Source organism: Triturus cristatus, chromosome 8, assembly GCF_964204655.1.
Source record: "Triturus cristatus chromosome 8, aTriCri1.1, whole genome shotgun sequence".
In the NCBI taxonomy this organism is placed as follows: Eukaryota; Metazoa; Chordata; class Amphibia; order Caudata; family Salamandridae; genus Triturus; species Triturus cristatus.
The window spans coordinates 1,100,613,165-1,100,631,849 of NC_140591.1; the positions used below are offsets into that span (position 1 = coordinate 1,100,613,165).

General features: G+C 42.1%; 1 protein-coding gene across 2 annotated transcripts in view; it reads right to left on the bottom strand.

Annotated features, from left to right (window-relative positions):
- Positions 1-4,112: 4,112 nt before the first annotated feature.
- LOC146805437 (uncharacterized) overlaps positions 4,113-18,685 on the bottom strand; it is a 217,369-nt gene continuing 202,796 nt past the window's right edge. For both annotated transcript variants that reach the window (XM_085620504.1, XM_085620505.1), the window contains 4 exons: positions 15,213-15,335; positions 14,993-15,121; positions 10,343-10,474; positions 4,113-4,876 (listed from right to left, as the gene is read on the bottom strand). In XM_085620504.1, the coding sequence (XP_085476630.1) occupies positions 4,698-4,876; positions 10,343-10,474; positions 14,993-15,121; positions 15,213-15,335 (563 nt within the window). In that variant the 3' untranslated portion in view covers positions 4,113-4,697. The remainder of the gene's footprint in view (positions 4,877-10,342; positions 10,475-14,992; positions 15,122-15,212; positions 15,336-18,685) is intronic.

Below are 18,685 nucleotides of genomic sequence, written 5' to 3' on the forward strand. Positions count from 1 at the left end.
ATTCCAAAATGTGCAGATAATTTAGTGAAGCGTTGTATCGTTTGCTTGATGCATAATCCAGGAAAGGGAACCCCAACTCCAGCAGGTCATTTTGCTCCCCCAACATATCCTTTTGAGGTGTTGCAAATTGATTATATTCACATGGAACGATGCAACAATCTCAAATATGTTTTGGTGGTGGTGTGTGCCTTCTCCAGATGGATAGAGGCCTACCCCCTGAAAGACAACACTGCTTTGTCCACTGCCAAAGTTCTTCTGAAAGAGTTCTTCCCTAGGTTTGGTTTGCCACGCATTGTCTGGAGTGACAATGGAAGTGAATTTGTGGGCTAAATTATGAAAAAGGTGTGTGCCGGTCTTGGTATCGTCCAAAAATTCCATGCGGCGAACCATCCCCAATCAGAGGGTTTGGTAGAGTGCTAAAACGGCACTCTCAAACTTAAGCTTGCAAAGGCACAGGCTAGCACGGGACTTGCCTGGCCCGATGCTTTACCTTTGGCTCTCCTATCCCCTAGAACAGCTGTACATTCTCGTTTGGGACTCAGCCCATACGAGGTTGTTTTTGGTCACCCGGCTAATGTGTGGGGAGTCCCTCGCCCTAAAAAGTATTCTGACATACAGTATCCAATACTGATTGATTATTTGCATGTCCTCACCACTAAATTGCGTGTTCTCCACCAACAGGTTTGAGACGCTTTACCAGAGGCCTCCACAGACCCAGGTCATTCTATCCAACCGGGAGACTGGGTCTGTGTGAAAAATTTTCAGAGGACAAGGAATTTGGAGCCTCGTTGGAGGGCGCCTCGACAGGTTCTCCTAGTCACGCGCACAGCAGTGAAGGTCGAAGGGAAAAAAAACTGGATCCATGGCGTGCACTGCAAAAAGGTGCCCTTGACCTTGCCTTTTGACCAGTGGGTCCGTAAGGTTGTAGGTGATTTTGAGGGCGAAAGGATCCCTCGGTTTGTACCTTTCAGTAGTGCACACCTAGATGGAGCTCGGTCTGAAAAAGAAGATGACGACGTTTTACAAGAAGCAGTACCGCCACATCTTCGATTGAACACTACAGATCCACAGACACTATTTCAGGACCAAACTGTACTGAATAGAACTCGATATAATTTAAGGCCTAGACTGGTCAAGGACACCTGAAATTTTCATCTCTTTCGTGACATGTATCATCTGTCCAGGTTGCAGGGTCACGGTAGGAGTCTTGGCTCGTGACCTGTATAGTGGCTAGGCCCCCAGGACTTGCAGTGTCATAGGACGGCTAATAATCACAGCCAAGTGAGTAAGGAAGATTGCCGTGAGCAACAATTTTAGAGGATGGATGTCAAATTGGGAAAGAATAATAAGAAGGAAGAGATGAAAAATAAATATTGTAAATTAGTGTACAGTCAATGTGGCATAACATTGTGTGTTCTTATGTTTTCTAGTATTTTATTGGCTTGTATAGGTTGGATTGTTCATGTTATGCAGCACAAATCTGTTCCTACTTCTATTTCTTTGCCTTTCCATTCTACTATCTCCCCACATCAATTATATACACTTCCCCAACATGAACTAATCAGGAGAACAGAATATTTTAACAATTCATTTGTCCAGTTATTGCACCAACACCAATTGGTAGTCAACACAACCGACTGTTGGGTGTGTGGACTTATGCCTCATACCACCGAAAAAGGGATGCCATATTTAGCCCTTCCATTTTCCTATGAAGGTTCCGCTTGGGCCTATTTTGTAATGTTTTCAAATGCATATCAGAACCGATTTAGACATCCAGCAAGATTTTAGTCATAGTTCTGTGATAAAAGGAATAGTGGCTATGGCTAGAATTGTGGAGAATGGTAAGATTCCTGTTGATGAGAAACGGGCATACGATGCTTGGAACGTGACTCGTTACGCCACTAGCCTTACAGATAGGAGTAAACAGGGAAAATCTCCACCAATTTGGACTGTGCCTCATCAAGGTAACTTTTGTTTACAAATAAATGGCCAGACTACTGACACTGGAAAAGGAAAGAGTGTTTGTTCCCATACGTACATTCACACATCTCAGAATTCACCACCGTTAGTGCCATCCCAGGGCACGTATTTTGTCTGCCACGATAGAGCGTACACGTGGCTACCGACGGATTTTTCAGGAACATGCTATATAGCCTTTCTTCTCCCCCCTACATATACTGCTCCTTCGGGACATCATAGAAACAGATATGGCAGAGCCCCTACGGTATACCAAGCCATCTCCAAATTACATGTGATCTCCGAGTCGATTCATCAGGACGAAGGAGATTGGTCTTTATTGGAATGGTTTTGGGGATTACGGTCCAAATGGGGATGGAAGGTATTAACATTCCTTGGAGTGATTTTGGCCATCATTTTTTCCTGTTGTCTCTGTATGCAGTGTGGCCCCGCCATCTGTGGTCTTTGCGCCACTATGTGTGTCCCAAGGCCTGTGCCACGGAAGACGGAGAGCATTAAAATGATGTTGCAGCAACAGCTTGATGACCTTATGGCCATTGACGTCGACTCAGAATAAAATGAGTCTGTGTGTCTTGCCTGAGTAATGGCAAAAGGAGGGTCTGAGGTAATTCAGTTACCAATCTCGTTCGTATTTAGCCACCATTTTGTGTCTTTCTGCCATTTTGTGTTGCCCTCGCTCAGGCGGCACGGTGAACGAAGAGTTGATTTTCTTCATCCTAATGCAACGTGTCAAATAACCTCCTGCCTCTGTTTATAGCTGGTGTCAGGGTCCGGCCAACTCCGCTAATCCTCATCTGGCCTGACTGTTCCCTGTTCCAACTGTCTATTGGTTCGCACCATTCTTTCCTGACTTTATCTTATCCTCTGGACTTCGCTATTCTTTACTCGTATTCTCTCATTACACAACTGTCCTCTAGGCCATACAAATGTGTCCTGCCACCTGCAAGTCGACTTATAAACACTACCACTGATTAACTTGTGGGGAAGGGTGACAAACACTGTTGGGAGAGGGGCTTATTTAGTTACTTAATATCTTGTTTTCACATTCTTCTCATTGGTTGACCCTGTATGCAGTACGAAGTAAAGTGGCAGTCTCCTAAGAACATACCGAGGGTACTTCTGGGACAACTGTACTTAGCTGCAGCTAATAAACCCTATCTTCTACGCCTAACGGATTGTCCCGTGTCTCTGTTTGACAAAGCAGGTGAACTCAGGAGAGTAAGGCGTACCCTGCGCCGCCAGGCCCCTAAGGTTCTGGTTCTTCAGAACCCCAAAGAGTCTCGAAATGCGCAATTTAAATTAATAAACTTTTACATACTTCACAGAGTATACCTCACCCCGTCCCGCATTAGGAGATACTTTGGGACAGAGACTGCAGTATGCCCGAGATGTGGAGAGAGGGAAGCACATATAATGCACATGTTCTGGAGCTGCTCCACATTACAAATGTTCTGGGAGGAGATAAGGCACACAGTCGGCGACCTAATTTACAAAGAGCTTCCTCAAACCCCAGAGCACTATCTGCTAGGATGGTTCCCACACAAGGCCAAAAACAAGACGTTTCAGGACTTCGCCTATGTTCTGGCTAAGAGAGAGATAGCTAGGAATTGGAAAGCGACGGGGGGACCACAGATAGGACCATGGAAGAAAAGGAACTCGAAAAATGGGCGGGAGCAGATGGTAGACTCTTACTCAGAGAAAGCAGCTGAGGGATAGGTAAAATAGACCGGGCGAGGGCATGCAAACGCCTTGTAGGCGAATTAACAGCTGATGGACAGGGATCTAGCGGGACGGTCTCCCCACAGCTGACAGCATGGGACCAGGAGAGGGGAGGGGGTGAACAATGGGGCCAGAGTTAACAGGCATTCCAACACACTGAAATAAAAGAAATGACTTATAATGACCTAGCAGCACCCAACGACACCATTACACCAACTCAATTGCAACTCAAGTGGGGCGGTTTAGGTACAAGGGACGTTGACTAAAGCGCAGCAGAGATCAAGTATGTTTAATGTATGTATAATGTATGATGTGAATATGTTTCATGCAAACTGATGATGTCTTGAATACCCAATGAAATCTGGTTGCAAAATAAAAAAATGTAGAGAAGTCCAATTAGCTTTCTTCTTGCTTGGCAATGATGTGTCAGTCTGGCATCTTCTTCCACTCAAGCTTCCCAACGCATTGGTGGTGCTTACAGCCTTCTCCCATTACCACATTTCCATTCCTCTATCTTCCACCTTTCTTTAGATTTAGGCAACAACTCAGATTTTATTGTATTAAAGGGCATGCCCATCCACCATTAGCTCACAGCCTCCAATGCATTTCACTTAATTTATCAATTACAGAAAAGATGATCATGGCTCTCAATTTCATCAATGTGATTAATCATTGACAGGATTACATTCCCATCACTTTTTACCTCTTTAGAATGCTTAGGTTTCTTTAAAAAAACGTTGTCATGCATATTCTTGAGAAAAACAGTGCTCAATATAACATAGGTACAGCTGTCATCATGGCATTATACATGAAGAAGAGGAGGGTAAGCATTGAAACACAGTAACACACTTTATGCCTTCGTACTTCGTACTGGTGTAAAATCCACTACACAGCGTCAAAGTTCATCTTGTGAGCTCAATTCTAAATTCGAATCTCCAATGTAATTCTTAAAAACATAGAACGTACACCACACTGGTAAAATGTTCAGTTCAATAGTCTCATCAGGATGTTTTGATGGCCTTTCCTTTAATTCTGATGGTCTTCGCTCTCATTGGCTGACAAGTTTTCCTACTGTAGGGACTTAGCTGGTGCCCATTTGGACACTCACACCTGTAACCTCCTGGCGTGTTGACACAAAGATGGGAGCAACCAGCTTTTTGGAAGACGCATTCATCAACATCTGACACAAAAAAACAAAAGCAATCTTTAAACAATATGGGAGGGAATTGTTGAGACATTTTATAACACAGTGCTTGCCCAATCCTTGATCAGAACAAAGAGAATGAACATATGATGTAGTCTAAAGTTCTGTAAAATATTCTAATACAAATAGGAACATGTCAAGGAACATGTCAATGAAAACAATATTAAGGTATGGTTTGCTATTTTATTTTATGCTACGCTATTTTTTGCTATATGAAGCCTCATTCCGAGCAATGACTGGCCCCACATGGATTACAAATCCCATGGGTCTGGTGTTTTTCACCATGACACTTCGGCTGCTGAATGTAGAGGATTATCTGGGTGAAATACCGAGAAACAATATCGAGGAGCTGGTGTTGAAGCATTGATTTTCACATTTTATTCTGCATAACTTTGAAATAGGTAATAATTCAGTCCTCCCATGCCCAGAGTATTGGTAATTCAGGGGCAAGGGGGATTACCAACATTTGTTTTGATCTTGAAACTTAGAAAACTCACACAGCTAATTACATCACCTCAAACTGATGCAAAGGTGAATGAAATCTATACTCAAACTAATTTAACTAATCTAACAAATTCATTGTGGTTTTAAGTGTAAACTTAACAAAGTAGTGCGTTTCTAATATGGAAACTTCTACAACAACTCAAAAATATACAATAATTCTGACTGAATTGATTGGAATTTGTGAGCGGTAGACTAATGTAATTGTATATAAGATGATTGTGAATTTGAGCCATATGTGTACAACACAGGATAAAACACATTTAGATAGGAAAGCAAACTCTTATCAATTCAACCAAAACCTACTCTCAAAATAAAGCAAATTTCAAATGTCTGATGTGATTGCTGAATTGTGAGGATACTGTCACTAGTGTTGCAGACATGGAAGCCTTTTCAAAAAGGTACATATACATGCGTATATATGTACTCACATGTATATTTACTACTGCACCTAGATATATCGCTACACTTTTTTGCTAATCAACATTTGTGAGGATAGACTTACACCTAGGTGTAGACTTACATGTCTCCATTTCCTCATCCCTGGGGGTGGAGCCTGCAACAACAATATTTATGAGTGTAAAGCTACCACTAGTAACTTTGCACACATAGGTAGAGATCCGTGCCGCCATAGAGAAGATCTCCTTCTCAGAAGGTATGGGGGAAATTATTAAAGATTATTATTCTTCAGAAAAATGATTAACAAAAGTTTAACCTAAAACTAATTCAATAAAATGTTACAGCACATAAACTCATCAAAGTAACTGTCTATTAAATAATTAATTGTTTTAAATATATAAATTTAATTTTGAAGTAAAAATGTTTAAACAATAATTTGAAATAATTCCCAAACTATTTATTTATTTAATATATAGCAAATTTTGTTAAGATCTGCTTGGTAAATTGTAATTATATTTAGTGTTTCAGTAAAAGTTTAAAAGCTTTTACACACATATTAAAAGTTTAAAAGCTTTTACACACATATTAAAATAGAAAAATAAACACACACGCGCACACATATAACATGCCAAAATAATTTAATGATTTTAACATTAGTTCTTTTTGAGTGTTATTTTAATTCTGTGCCTCTGTTGTTTTATATTACAACAAACAAATGATGGACGGAATGCTGACAATGCAGACATTCTCCCCCAGTCAAGAGATCTGGGTTAAATCCATCGTTCTTTTGCCCACTACGCCACCCCAGTTCAGACATGGCCATATGCAAATCAGTCTTGACCCTGTGCCTCATGGGAACAGTCCAGCCCGAACTGCCAAGCCATGTCTTCCCTGGACCGGAATCAAGCATCCTAGGACCGGTTTCTGGCTATCAGCCGTCATCAGCCAGGATAGCTTGACTCCAGTGGCGTAGTGAGCACGGGTCCCACGTCTGGGAATACCCATCCCACTTAGGGCGAAAAGCATTACAACAAACAAATGATGGACGGAATGCTGACAATGCAGACATTCTCCCCCAGTCAAGAGATCTGGGTTAAATCCATCGTTCTTTTGCCCACTACGCCACCCCAGTTCAGACATGGCCATATGCAAATCAGTCTTGACCCTGTGCCGCATGGGAACAGTCCAGCCCGAACTGCCAAGCCATGTCTTCCCTGGACCAGAATCAAGCATCCTAGGACCGGTTTCTGGCTATCAGCCGTCATCAGCCAGGATAGCTTGACTCCAGTGGCGTAGTGAGCACGGGTCCCACGTCTGGGAATACCCATCCCACTTAGGGCGAAAAGCATTACAACAAACAAATGATGGACGGAATGCTGACAATGCAGACATTCTCCCCCAGTCAAGAGATCTGGGTTAAATCCATCGTTCTTTTGCCCACTACGCCACTCCAGTTCAGACATGGCCATATGCAAATCAGTCTTGACCCTGTGCCTCATGGGAACAGTCCAGCCCGAACTGCCAAGCCATGTCTTCCCTGGACCGGAATCAAGCATCCTAGGACCGGTTTCTGGCTATCAGCCGTCATCAGCCAGGATATCTTGACTCCAGTGGCGTAGTGAGCACGGGTCCCACGTCTGGGAATACCCATCCCACTTAGGGCGAAAAGCATTACAACAAACAAATGATGGACGGAATGCTGACAATGCAGACATTCTCCCCCAGTCAAGAGATCTGTGTTAAATCCATCGTTCTTTTGCCCACTACGCCACCCCAGTTCAGACATGGCCATATGCAAATCAGTCTTGACCCTGTGCCTCATGGGAACAGTCCAGCCCGAACTGCCAAGCCATGTCTTCCCTGGACCGGAATCAAGCATCCTAGGACCGGTTTCTGGCTATCAGCCGTCATCAGCCAGGATAGCTTGACTCCAGTGGCGTAGTGAGCACGGGTCCCACGTCTGGGAATACCCATCCCACTTAGGGCGAAAAGCATTACAACAAACAAATGATGGACGGAATGCTGACAATGCAGACATTCTCCCCCAGTCAAGAGATCTGGGTTAAATCCATCGTTCTTTTGCCCACTACGCCACCCCAGTTCAGACATGGCCATATGCAAATCAGTCTTGACGCTGTGCCTCATGGGAACAGTCCAGCCCGAACTGCCAAGCCATGTCTTCCCTGGACCGGAATCAAGCATCCTAGGACCGGTTTCTGGCTATCAGCCGTCATCAGCCAGGATAGCTTGACTCCAGTGGCGTAGTGAGCACGGGTCCCACGTCTGGGAATACCCATCCCACTTAGGGCGAAAAGCATTACAACAAACAAATGATGGACGGAATACTGACAATGCAGACATTCTCCCCCAGTCAAGAGATCTGGGTTAAATCCATCGTTCTTTTGCCCACTACGCCACCCCAGTTCAGACATGGCCATATGCAAATCAGTCTTGACCCTGTGCCTCATGGGAACAGTCCAGCCCGAACTGCCAAGCCATGTCTTCCCTGGACCGGAATCAAGCATCCTAGGACCGGTTTCTGGCTATCAGCCGTCATCAGCCAGGATAGCTTGACTCCAGTGGTGTAGTGAGCACGGGTCCCACGTCTGGGAATACCCATCCCACTTAGGGCGAAAAGCATTACAACAAACAAATGATGGACGGAATGCTGACAATGCAGACATTCTCCCCCAGTCAAGAGATCTGGGTTAAATCCATCGTTCTTTTGCCCACTACGCCACCCCAGTTCAGACATGGCCATATGCAAATCAGTCTTGACCCTGCCCTCATAGGAACAGTCCAGCCCGAACTGCCAAGCCATGTCTTCCCTGGACCGGAATCAAGCATCCTAGGACCGGTTTCTGGCTATCAGCCGTCATCAGCCAGGATAGCTTGACTCCAGTGGCGTAGTGAGCACGGGTCCCACGTCTGGGAATACCCATCCCACTTAGGGCGAAAAGCATTACAACAAACAAATGATGGACGGAATGCTGACAATGCAGACATTCTCCCCCAGTCAAGAGATCTGGGTTAAATCCATCGTTCTTTTGCCCACTACGCCACCCCAGTTCAGACATGGCCATATGCAAATCAGTCTTGACCCTGTGCCTCATGGGAACAGTCCAGCCCGAACTGCCAAGCCATGTCTTCCCTGGACCGGAATCAAGCATCCTAGGACCGGTTTCTGGCTATCAGCCGTCATCTGTTGTTTTATATGACAATGCGTTACAGTACCTGTGATCGCTTGCCTTTCGCCAAGGCTAGTGTGGAGTACATTTACACCTGTTTATGACACAATTAAGGCTGTATTAACTTTAGGAGTGTAGTTATAGCAATGTGAACAGCAATGATTTTACTCTGTGAGTGTATATTTGCATTAGCATGCCCTGGTCCCTAGATTTCCCTGCTTCCCCCTATTTAAGAGTAATTTTCCCCCATTTTCAAACCACTCCTCCTTGTCTCTCCCACATTTACTACTGAAACGTATAAGTATGTGTGCGAGATCTCCATACAGAAAAGACAGAAGAGGTAAAGAGAAAGGTCTGCACCCATAGGTTTGTGAATAGCATTTTGTAGTACTACTGTAGTGCGACTTTAGGTTTTACAAAATACAGGGCCATATGTACAACAAAGTGGCGGAGCATGTCGTTAGTCTCCTGGGCTTAATGACACGCTCCGACACTTCGGTAACGCAAGGCTGCATCATATTACAAGGATGTGGTGCAGCCTTGCGTTTCCCCCTGCGATGGTGCTAAGTTTCCCAACTTAGCACCAACGCAGGCACCCTTGCACCAGAGTGCAAGGGTGCCTGTGTGCAGGGGAGGATTGGCTATGTGTAGGAAGGTGTCCCTTCCTGCACATAAACAATCCTAAAATGCCATTTGGTAACGTTCATGTGTGCTGCTTCATGCAGCACACATGAAAGTTCCAAAATGGCTTTTTTTTTAAATGTTTGTTTATGTACAGGAAGGGACACCTTCCTGTATATAAACAAACTATGCCTTTTGCTTTTTCCATGTGTGCTGCACAAGGCAGCACACAGGGAAAACGCAAAAACCAGGAGAAATTATGCATTTCTCCTCGTTTCACCACCTTAAGACCACGGTTTTCCTGGTCCTAAATTTGATGCTGCCTCCTATGTATGCCACCCTTGTACATAGGGGCAGCGTCAAATACAATGGGTGTTGCGGTGGAAGGCCCACCACAACTCTCACTGCATGCCCCTTTCACGCTTAACATAGCAGCGTTAAGCCATGTTAAGTGGCTTAACGCTGCCTTGTCCATAAGGCAAGGCCCCTAACACCACGGGAACATCACAAAAAGTGACGTTCCCGTGGCGATAGGGGCTTGTACATATGCCCCACAGTTTGTGAATAGGCCATGTGGGTCAATTCACAAAGGCCTTCATGGGTATATAGAGTAGTACTTGTTTAATACAACAACACATACTCATAAAATGGTTTGTAAAGTGCCCCCCAAGTTAGTTCAATTGAAAAATATTTGCTGTGCTTTAAAAATTGTACACAGTGCGCTACAACTTGCCTTCACAGTGATAGCGGTCGGTGGTAACTTTGTATCCTCGAGGACAGACACAATAGTAGGATCCAGGCACGTTGATGCACTTCCATTCGCACCTATGATCAGAATTTTCCAAATCCAGACACTCATCAACATCTACAAATAATGAATGAAAAAAATACATTTAACAAATAAAGAGAAATTGGCACTTTGATTATTAGTCCAAATGTTCTATCATTTAGCGATCACACGTAGCTAAACTGTCTCATGTTGCAAAACAGAGCAGATAGCAGCACTGATCAACTTTCCAGTTCCTTTTCCATTTCCAACAAATATTCCAGCACAAATTCGCCTTGTGTTGTGACGTGTCATTCCTCTGGATTATCTATGGAAAGCGGGTATGTTCGGGTAGGAACAGCACAAATACATGCAAAGCCAGATCAAGTAAAATACAGAGACCTTTCTTTGTGTGAAATCCTAGCTCCCAATGAAACTGGGGTAAATGGTCCAAGCGCCATGTCTAGTGATAGTCCTATGCATAAAATGGGCATCAGGACTTGGTGGTTGTTGTTGCTTTGAAATTTGTACTGGGGTGCAGTTGTTAAGCTAGGTAGAAGTAGGCTACTCTTCCTAGATAGGGCACTGCACTATTGTATTTATTTTGCACAGCCCTGCAGAATTTTATGCTGAACTGCAAGAATGTGAGTACATCTGGACCCTCGTCTTTTAAACACACCTTCTCGTCACTCAAGGATCCTCTGTGTGACGTCAAAAGGCACTAAACAAAACTGAGGTAAAGTACTTCATGGTTTGAAAGATGGTTTGGAGGCTTTGTTGGGTGGGCCTACCAAGCCATCAAAGCACTGTATGACTCGTCCTCTAGTTCCTTTGCAGACCATTTTAAGGGGACAGTTTGATCAGAATACCCAGGATCCACTGAAAAGGCAGTTACTTAAGTCAACTACTTTTTCCTGCCACTGGGTGGGTACAACCATAAACTGAACCAGTGATCACAGTAAAAAAACATTACTTAACAAAGATCAGGCTTTTAGATTAACTACAGAGTTCAGAGAAATCCTTGCATATGAACAAAAGATGTCTTGTATGCAATCAGTGCAGCCCAGGGATGGGGTGCAACCAACTGCAAATGCCTAAATACCTCAGGTTAAAACACCAGAGAAAGGCTCTGTCTCTACGCAAACATTCTTAGGACCTGACCATTAGTATGCTGGAACTGGGTGAGGTATTTACAACACCCAGTAGATACCGATAATCCAGGGTTCAGTATTTACTAGGTGCATAAACCCCTTACAGTCCTAGGTTACCTCAAATTGATTGAAAAATGTATTGTACATTTTTTCCATGATATATTGTGGCAGGATCAACTTTTCTAAAATCTTACTGCCGAGTATTGCAGGGAATTAGGTGTGTGGTTATTACCACTTAACTAACAATTCCAATCCCTGCACCAAAAGGGGTGCAAAGGGATTTGAATTAACAACTTACTAATAATTAGGGTCTTAAAATGCAATCAGGTGTAAACTGTGGCTCAGGAGCAAAGGATTGTTACGTGAAAAAGTCTTGTTTGGTAGGTAGACAACCAAAAGACAACAAAACTCACTCTAAATTCTGTTCAGTGTCAAAGATGTCTGCATTATCCAATATTAATACAAATTTAGGTGGATCTCAGAAAGCTCCCTCAAATGGATATACACACGGGCCCTAATTATGAGCTTTGAAGAAAAGTGTTGAGTTTTTATCACACCTGGTAAATACAATTACCACAAGCTCAAATACAGGATTTAAACACCAAAGTGTAATATTTAGAAAGAGTTAATGTTCCATTGTAATATGTGAAGATCCATTTCAAATAACTGCCTCAGCACAATTAAAGAACACCAGTTAGCTCATTGAGTGTTTGTCCTTGTTAGGCACACGGGTCACCATACACAATGTGCTAAATGTGAACTTTTATCCCACATTTGTGCCTTAAAATCTATCATAAGCTATGGAAGCTTTGGAACACAGTTAGGTGGCACCTGGGTGTTTATCAGGGAACTACATTTCAGAATTACGCTTCAGGGTGGTGGCAGTCACTTCTTGGTTAAGCTATGAAGAGATAATATAAGAATCTAACCAATGCAGAGAATCAGTGCCTAACAACGTCTCGAGGCTGAAGTGACTTTCCTGCACTTCTCTCTAATTCTAACACAGCCTTTGGTTCCTGCACCTTTGGTTAGTTTTCCTTTCTGGTTGCCCCCGGGTTCTCACCTTGCCCTAGAATAGGGTAAATATGTTTTGCTCCTGCACCTACTGTTCGTCTAGGTTCTCAAGTCATTGCAGATGATGGTTTGAATTGCTGGACTGCCCAAACATTTTTTACTACATACACAACTACTAAGCCTGGTAAGATAAACTGAAACTGTACCTACCTATTTATTACCATAAGATGTATTTGTTGATTAAGTCATACTGTTGTTAGTCTTAAGTAAGAGAACAAGAGACAAGTGAGACCAACCATTTGCTTGAGACTGAAAGCACCAATGAGAGGCCACTGTGACTGGTGTCTGTTTCTGTTTTCCCTTCCCCATTTTCCCCATTTTCTCCTTGCTACTTCTCTCAGAGTTGTGGTATTGCGGACCCAAGGTGTGGGTTGAGGGAAGGTGTAACACTTCTCAAATTAAATGGAATCTTGTGAAACTCGTCTTAGGCAAAAATCAATGCTAGATGTAAATGGGGCTTGTAATGGCCGCCATAGCGGCACACTTATATAGTCTGTTCCAAAGGCCGTATTTCTTAGGATAGTTAAAAATGAACATGATTCCAGTTAAAACAGCATAATATAGAGGTGAAATTAAAGTTAGGTTTAATTTAATTTCTTAGGTTTTAACAGAGCTTCAGCTTTAAAACTAATCCATCACAACGTATAACTAACAATACTAGAGCGGACAAGTAGGGCAGGCAAGCTTATTTACTCCCTTCTGCATATGCCAAGGCAAAAATAGTGCCCCTAGTCACATCTTGGATATTTTGAAACAAGAGCCAACCCCTTAAACCCAACTAGGACTGGGGTAATACTAATAAATAGATGCACAATGTCCCATGGGGTTTTGCGTTACTTGCTGGTCGACCATATCAAACATTAAAGAGAGGATGAGGGGGAAGAGGTGATGAATCGTTATTGTCAGTCATGTAGGGAAGCTTTGTCAAACAACTGGCTGGTTTTTGTCTCTGAAGACTGACTGATAGTTACATAGGGCGCAGGGTTACATAGGGCATTCGATTGATTCATTTGTGCAGATGAGAAGCAACTGCCTTCAAGGTGACTCGGGTAAGGATTGGAAGGTGGGTCAATGACATGTCATTGGCAAAATCAATTGGAGTCAAGACAGGCCTCTTCAAGAGAGGGAAGATCAGTCTGGTCCTGGTGGCGTAGACAAAAGTACCCCGAGTAAGGAAACCTCAATACAATTCAGTAGTGGCTTGAGTGCTTCACAGGTGATAGAGTTAATTTTTGAGGATGGAATTATGTTGTCTACGTAGCATATAGCTTTAAGAAAATTGAGGATGTTTGACAACTCATCAATGTTCAGGGTAGTGAAGGGGTGTTGTGAGTTGGCAATGTAGGAATGAAGGTTGTTGCTTAGGTTTCATCAGTGTATTCTCTGAATTGATCTATGAAGAACCTGCTGTGTTCAACTTATCTGTGGCATATTCTAGTGGGGAGATTCGGGTGTAGTGCTTGATAAATTTGAAAAGAGCTCTACTTCTGTTAGTAGCTGTGTTGAGAGGGCTGGCACAGTATGTTGGTTTGGATTCTGAGATGAGATTTCTCTGTGATCTGCAGAGTTTTCAGGGACTCAAGTACTTCCTGCAGCTGTAATTCTCACATGTTTGCTTTTGTCTTCGGGGTACATTTGTAATGAGTGTGCCCTTGGCAGTATCAGGAGACTGAAGCCTTGGGTTTTGAAAAGCAAGCATTCAATGGAAGTGTGGCTGTATATGTTATCTTTGAATATGCAACTGATGGCATCATGTAGGAAGGTAGGTAGGGTGTTGCGGTCTACACAGTAAAATGGAGGTTTGTAAGGGGTTCAGCAGCTGCAATGCAAAGCTCTGGTGCAAAGATAATTGATGGGAGTGGTGGCAATGTTTCTTGGCTTATTTTAGGTTAAGAATATGACTTTTTCCTTCAAATGAAAATTGCTTAAGGATCCAAAGCAGTCTTTGTTTTTTATCTTAGTAGGAATTAGCTCATGAAAATTTCTGAGATCATGAAAAGACTAGAAGTAAGTAGACCTTGATGGACCTTGTGCCCAATTTGAGCCACGATAACTATGTACCTGTCAATGACTAGATTTTCCATTTAACATGGTCACCGTGCACTTAGAAGCTGCAGTGACAAAGTGGCTCTTTGTTGGTTGCCCACTGTAAAACATTGCAGATCATCGTATCGTTGTCAAGATAATGATTTTTTAAAACAGTGACAAGAGCGTCAACATAGAAATTCTATCTACTCAGTGAGACGTGTAGGAACAGGAGTGGCTGAATTTATGGAAGTTTGAGGAACGAAGTCTTCCCATATAGGGTTAGGGTAAGACAAAGGTAAATTACTGACCACTTCTGTCAACTTTTATGTGACCTCCAATATTGTTAACAAAAAGGTAAACTCACCAATACAATACCAGCTATCAGTGCTCAGCCTGTAACCATCGGGGCAATTGCAATGGAAGCTCCCTGGAGTATTGACACAACCAAGAGGGCATCCAACCAATCCAATGGGCAGAAGGCATTCATTAATATCTGTAAGTGGGAGTGAAATTAGCAGATTACATTTTACAGCCTGTGTGAAATTAAAGACATGGAATTCAGCAAACTATAGGTGGTCGTATACCTCTGCATGATTTTTGATCCACGTCAATTTCATATCCAGTTCGGCAATAGCACATTGAGCTCCCAAAGGTGTTGGCGCAATGGTGTGAGCAGCCACCATTACCAATAGCACATTCATCCAAATCTGAAAAGAAGGACATGATAAAGATCAAAGATTCAGAATATATATTTACTTATTATAGCATGTTCAATGCTATATGAGATCTGTATTGTTTTCACATGGGTAGAATATACATATTTCAATTGCTGAGTGCCACATTATAGGTGCATGTTTATAGGTTTCAATAAAGGAGTGCCTTGAAAGGTTTAGATCATTTTTGATGTACAGATAATCTAATTTTCAATTAATATGATATTGTGTATTAACATCGCAAGTCTCAATTGTAGGCTCTGAAAGACACGGGCAAAGAAAACAATATAAATACTGTTGAAATAAATAATGTGGGCTAAATTAAAGAAATTTGATTTAGCTGGTTGTCCCAAGCTTAACTGGAAGAGAGTTATCCAGAGGACAGTGTAGATATCCTGTGTCAGAGGCATCTGAGGCAACTGCAGACAATTGTCTTAGGAGAGCTTGGACCAATAGGGCTTCAAAGCTTTGAGACAATTCTACCCAGTGGAGGCAGATTTACTTAATTTCCTGTAGTGAGTGACATCTATGACCCATTTTTGGGTGCAGAACTGCCATGTCAGTTTCAGAGATTCTACAGTTCACAGGTTATACTGCTTTCTTCCCAATTTCTTCACTAAGCATTTTTGGACAAGCCTTTCATGCCTCACCATAGCAACCAATCAAATAAAGCACAAAGTAAAACTTACCTGAGGAGTTAGATGCAAAATATTTTGTGTGAGGGCTAGGAGGAGATGGTAAATGCCTCATAGTTCACTAATTGGATCTGTTGGTGGACCAGCGGAGGCTTTGTTTACTAACGCAGGGATGTGGTGAGTACATATTTATACACAAATCCCATTCTCTTAGCATGCACACTATCCCAGCTTTTATAAAAATGGATGCACCCATGTCCTTTCTAAGTTGTTTTCCATTGATGCCTCAGTTCATGTCCTTGTGGGAGCATCATTTTGGGACCTTGTTACTTCTCCTTCTTACCAAGTACCTCAGCTTTTAACAGGTGATCAGAGGTCATTAAAAAGAGGAATCCTTGTGGAATGAAGTACATTACAGTATCAGTAGGGGAACTGAGGCAGGGGAAATGTGTGGGAGTGGATCAAAATCCTAGAATAAGCACTAGACCGAGTTGGCTATACAGTGTTAAAACATGTTGATTATGAAGAACTGGAACAATGGGCCCTTTGCCCAAACACATTTGTATCATGTTAGCAGGGGGTCTGGATAAAATTTGAATCCAATCTGTAGGTATTTTTTGTGTATTGTAATCCTGGTCTAATTTGTAAACACCTAGTCATAGTGAGGGTTTGTATAGTGTATATCTAATCACAAGCATGGTGGGTGAGGGTCTTGGTAAGGTGTTTAGGAGCTATTAAAAGCCCTCACACTGATCTCCTTAAACAATGACACATGGTACTTTCCCCCACCCCCTTTGTTATCTGTTTTAAAAAGAATGGTAAAACAGCCCTGTAATGAAAATCGTGCTATTGGGTTGGGCTATTCTCAATAACAGAACGCCTTTGCCATGACTGAATATTTTTCACCAACTCCTGAGCCTAAGTTTGAAAATACTCACAAGGGTTTGGATAAGAAAGATAGGAATAGTTTTGAACATTATTTTCTATCATGCATAGAACCGAGGCTAACTTTATCACTGGGAAATGATGCCACAGATCAGTGCTTGTAGGTAACCCATAATGATTTGCCTTTCATTAATACTGCATGGATATTAGTGCTTGGAGTTTGCCACACTCTAGTGATGCTATTATATGTGCTTAACATTATATACACTCTCTTTATTATTCAAGTAATGTCGCTAGAAACAAATAGCTTTTTGGAATAATTTCTTCTCTTGAGGTCTAAATCTTCCATTTGAGATGCCCCAAGAATTTTCATTGTACTCTCCTGTGTTGTTTACATTTCATTGTCTCTGAATAAAGCTAACTCATAGTCTCTGACTGCTTTTAATTTTGCATGGAGTTTGTGAATATTATTCTAGCATTCCTTAATTTTGTTTTTGCATCCAAACTATTATATCCACAAATAGAAAAACAAAGCTGCTTAGCGTTCTAGTGATCGGTGGATTATTTGATAAACTTACTTAAATTGTTCACAGTCACAATTGCCACTTTTGTTTACATGTGTGACAAATCCAGTTGGAAAGGCCGCTTCTGTATTTTGGGTGGTCATTGATAACTGAGTGAAATCCATCTGGGAAATTCTAAGTGGTTGATTTCTCTGTCCCCCACTGCCCCTCTTGGACATTTATAGATAAGATTAATGATTATATATTTTCCTGTAATATCAACTTGAAGGCTACTGCCACTTTAAATGTTGTTACAAAGGTATGTGGCAAAGAAGCTCAAATGAACTAGCAGGGGTAGTTGAGTATTTTCTTTATATAATAATATATGTGAATTATTCTTATGTAAATGTATTGGGCCAGATTCACAAACAATTTGTAAATCTCCAGACACTCTGGCAGGCCCACATTGAATGAGGAGATTTATGACTTTTTACCAAATTCAAGGGACACACAGGTGTTACCTATGAGTGTCTATAGAAACTTGTGTAGAATATCACATTGCACAGGGTTGACAAGATTTGTGAAAGAAGAGCTAGGATAATAGACACATGTGTATTATATATATTTTCATTTCTCCTTTTAAAAAAAAAACGTTTTCCATGGAATATTCGTTCCTTCCCATAGACACCTGTGAAAAAAAACAGATAGATGCTACACTTATACCTGTGTGTCATGGAGGGGCAAGCTTGCAAGTACAGATAAGTGTTGAAAAGCATCACAGATGTCTGTGCATACCTGGAGATGCACAACAGTGCGGGTGTTCACCTCATTAGCATTACATTTTCCTGACCACCCGTGGACTCTCCCCTTAGAACACCTAAACTCCCTTTCCAGGTATCTTTTACAGGCGTGGAATATTGTAGGTGTATGTGCACAACTGGCTTTGTGGATCACCTGTCAGTCTTGCATACATAGTTTCAGACCTTTTCCCTGTATAAGTACGACATGTGGAGGGAACATCTTTGTGTATCAGGCCCACTGTGCATCCCAATCTCATACATGTCCCTTTCCTGCTTACAGTCGCTTTTTCTGAACTTTGGGTAGTTTAGGGGACAGTACAACTTTTATACTGTTTAGCAGGTTATTGGAGAGTTGGGTTACAATTATGCTTGTTTATTTGCAAATAAATTGTTCCCTCTGCTCTTACTCTCACATCAGATTTAGTCAGTATCAAAGTAACCTAGTTTTAAAGAATTAAGATCATGTACAATATTGAAAATAGCATTACATTTAGTGCACATTGTGCACTTCTCACACAACT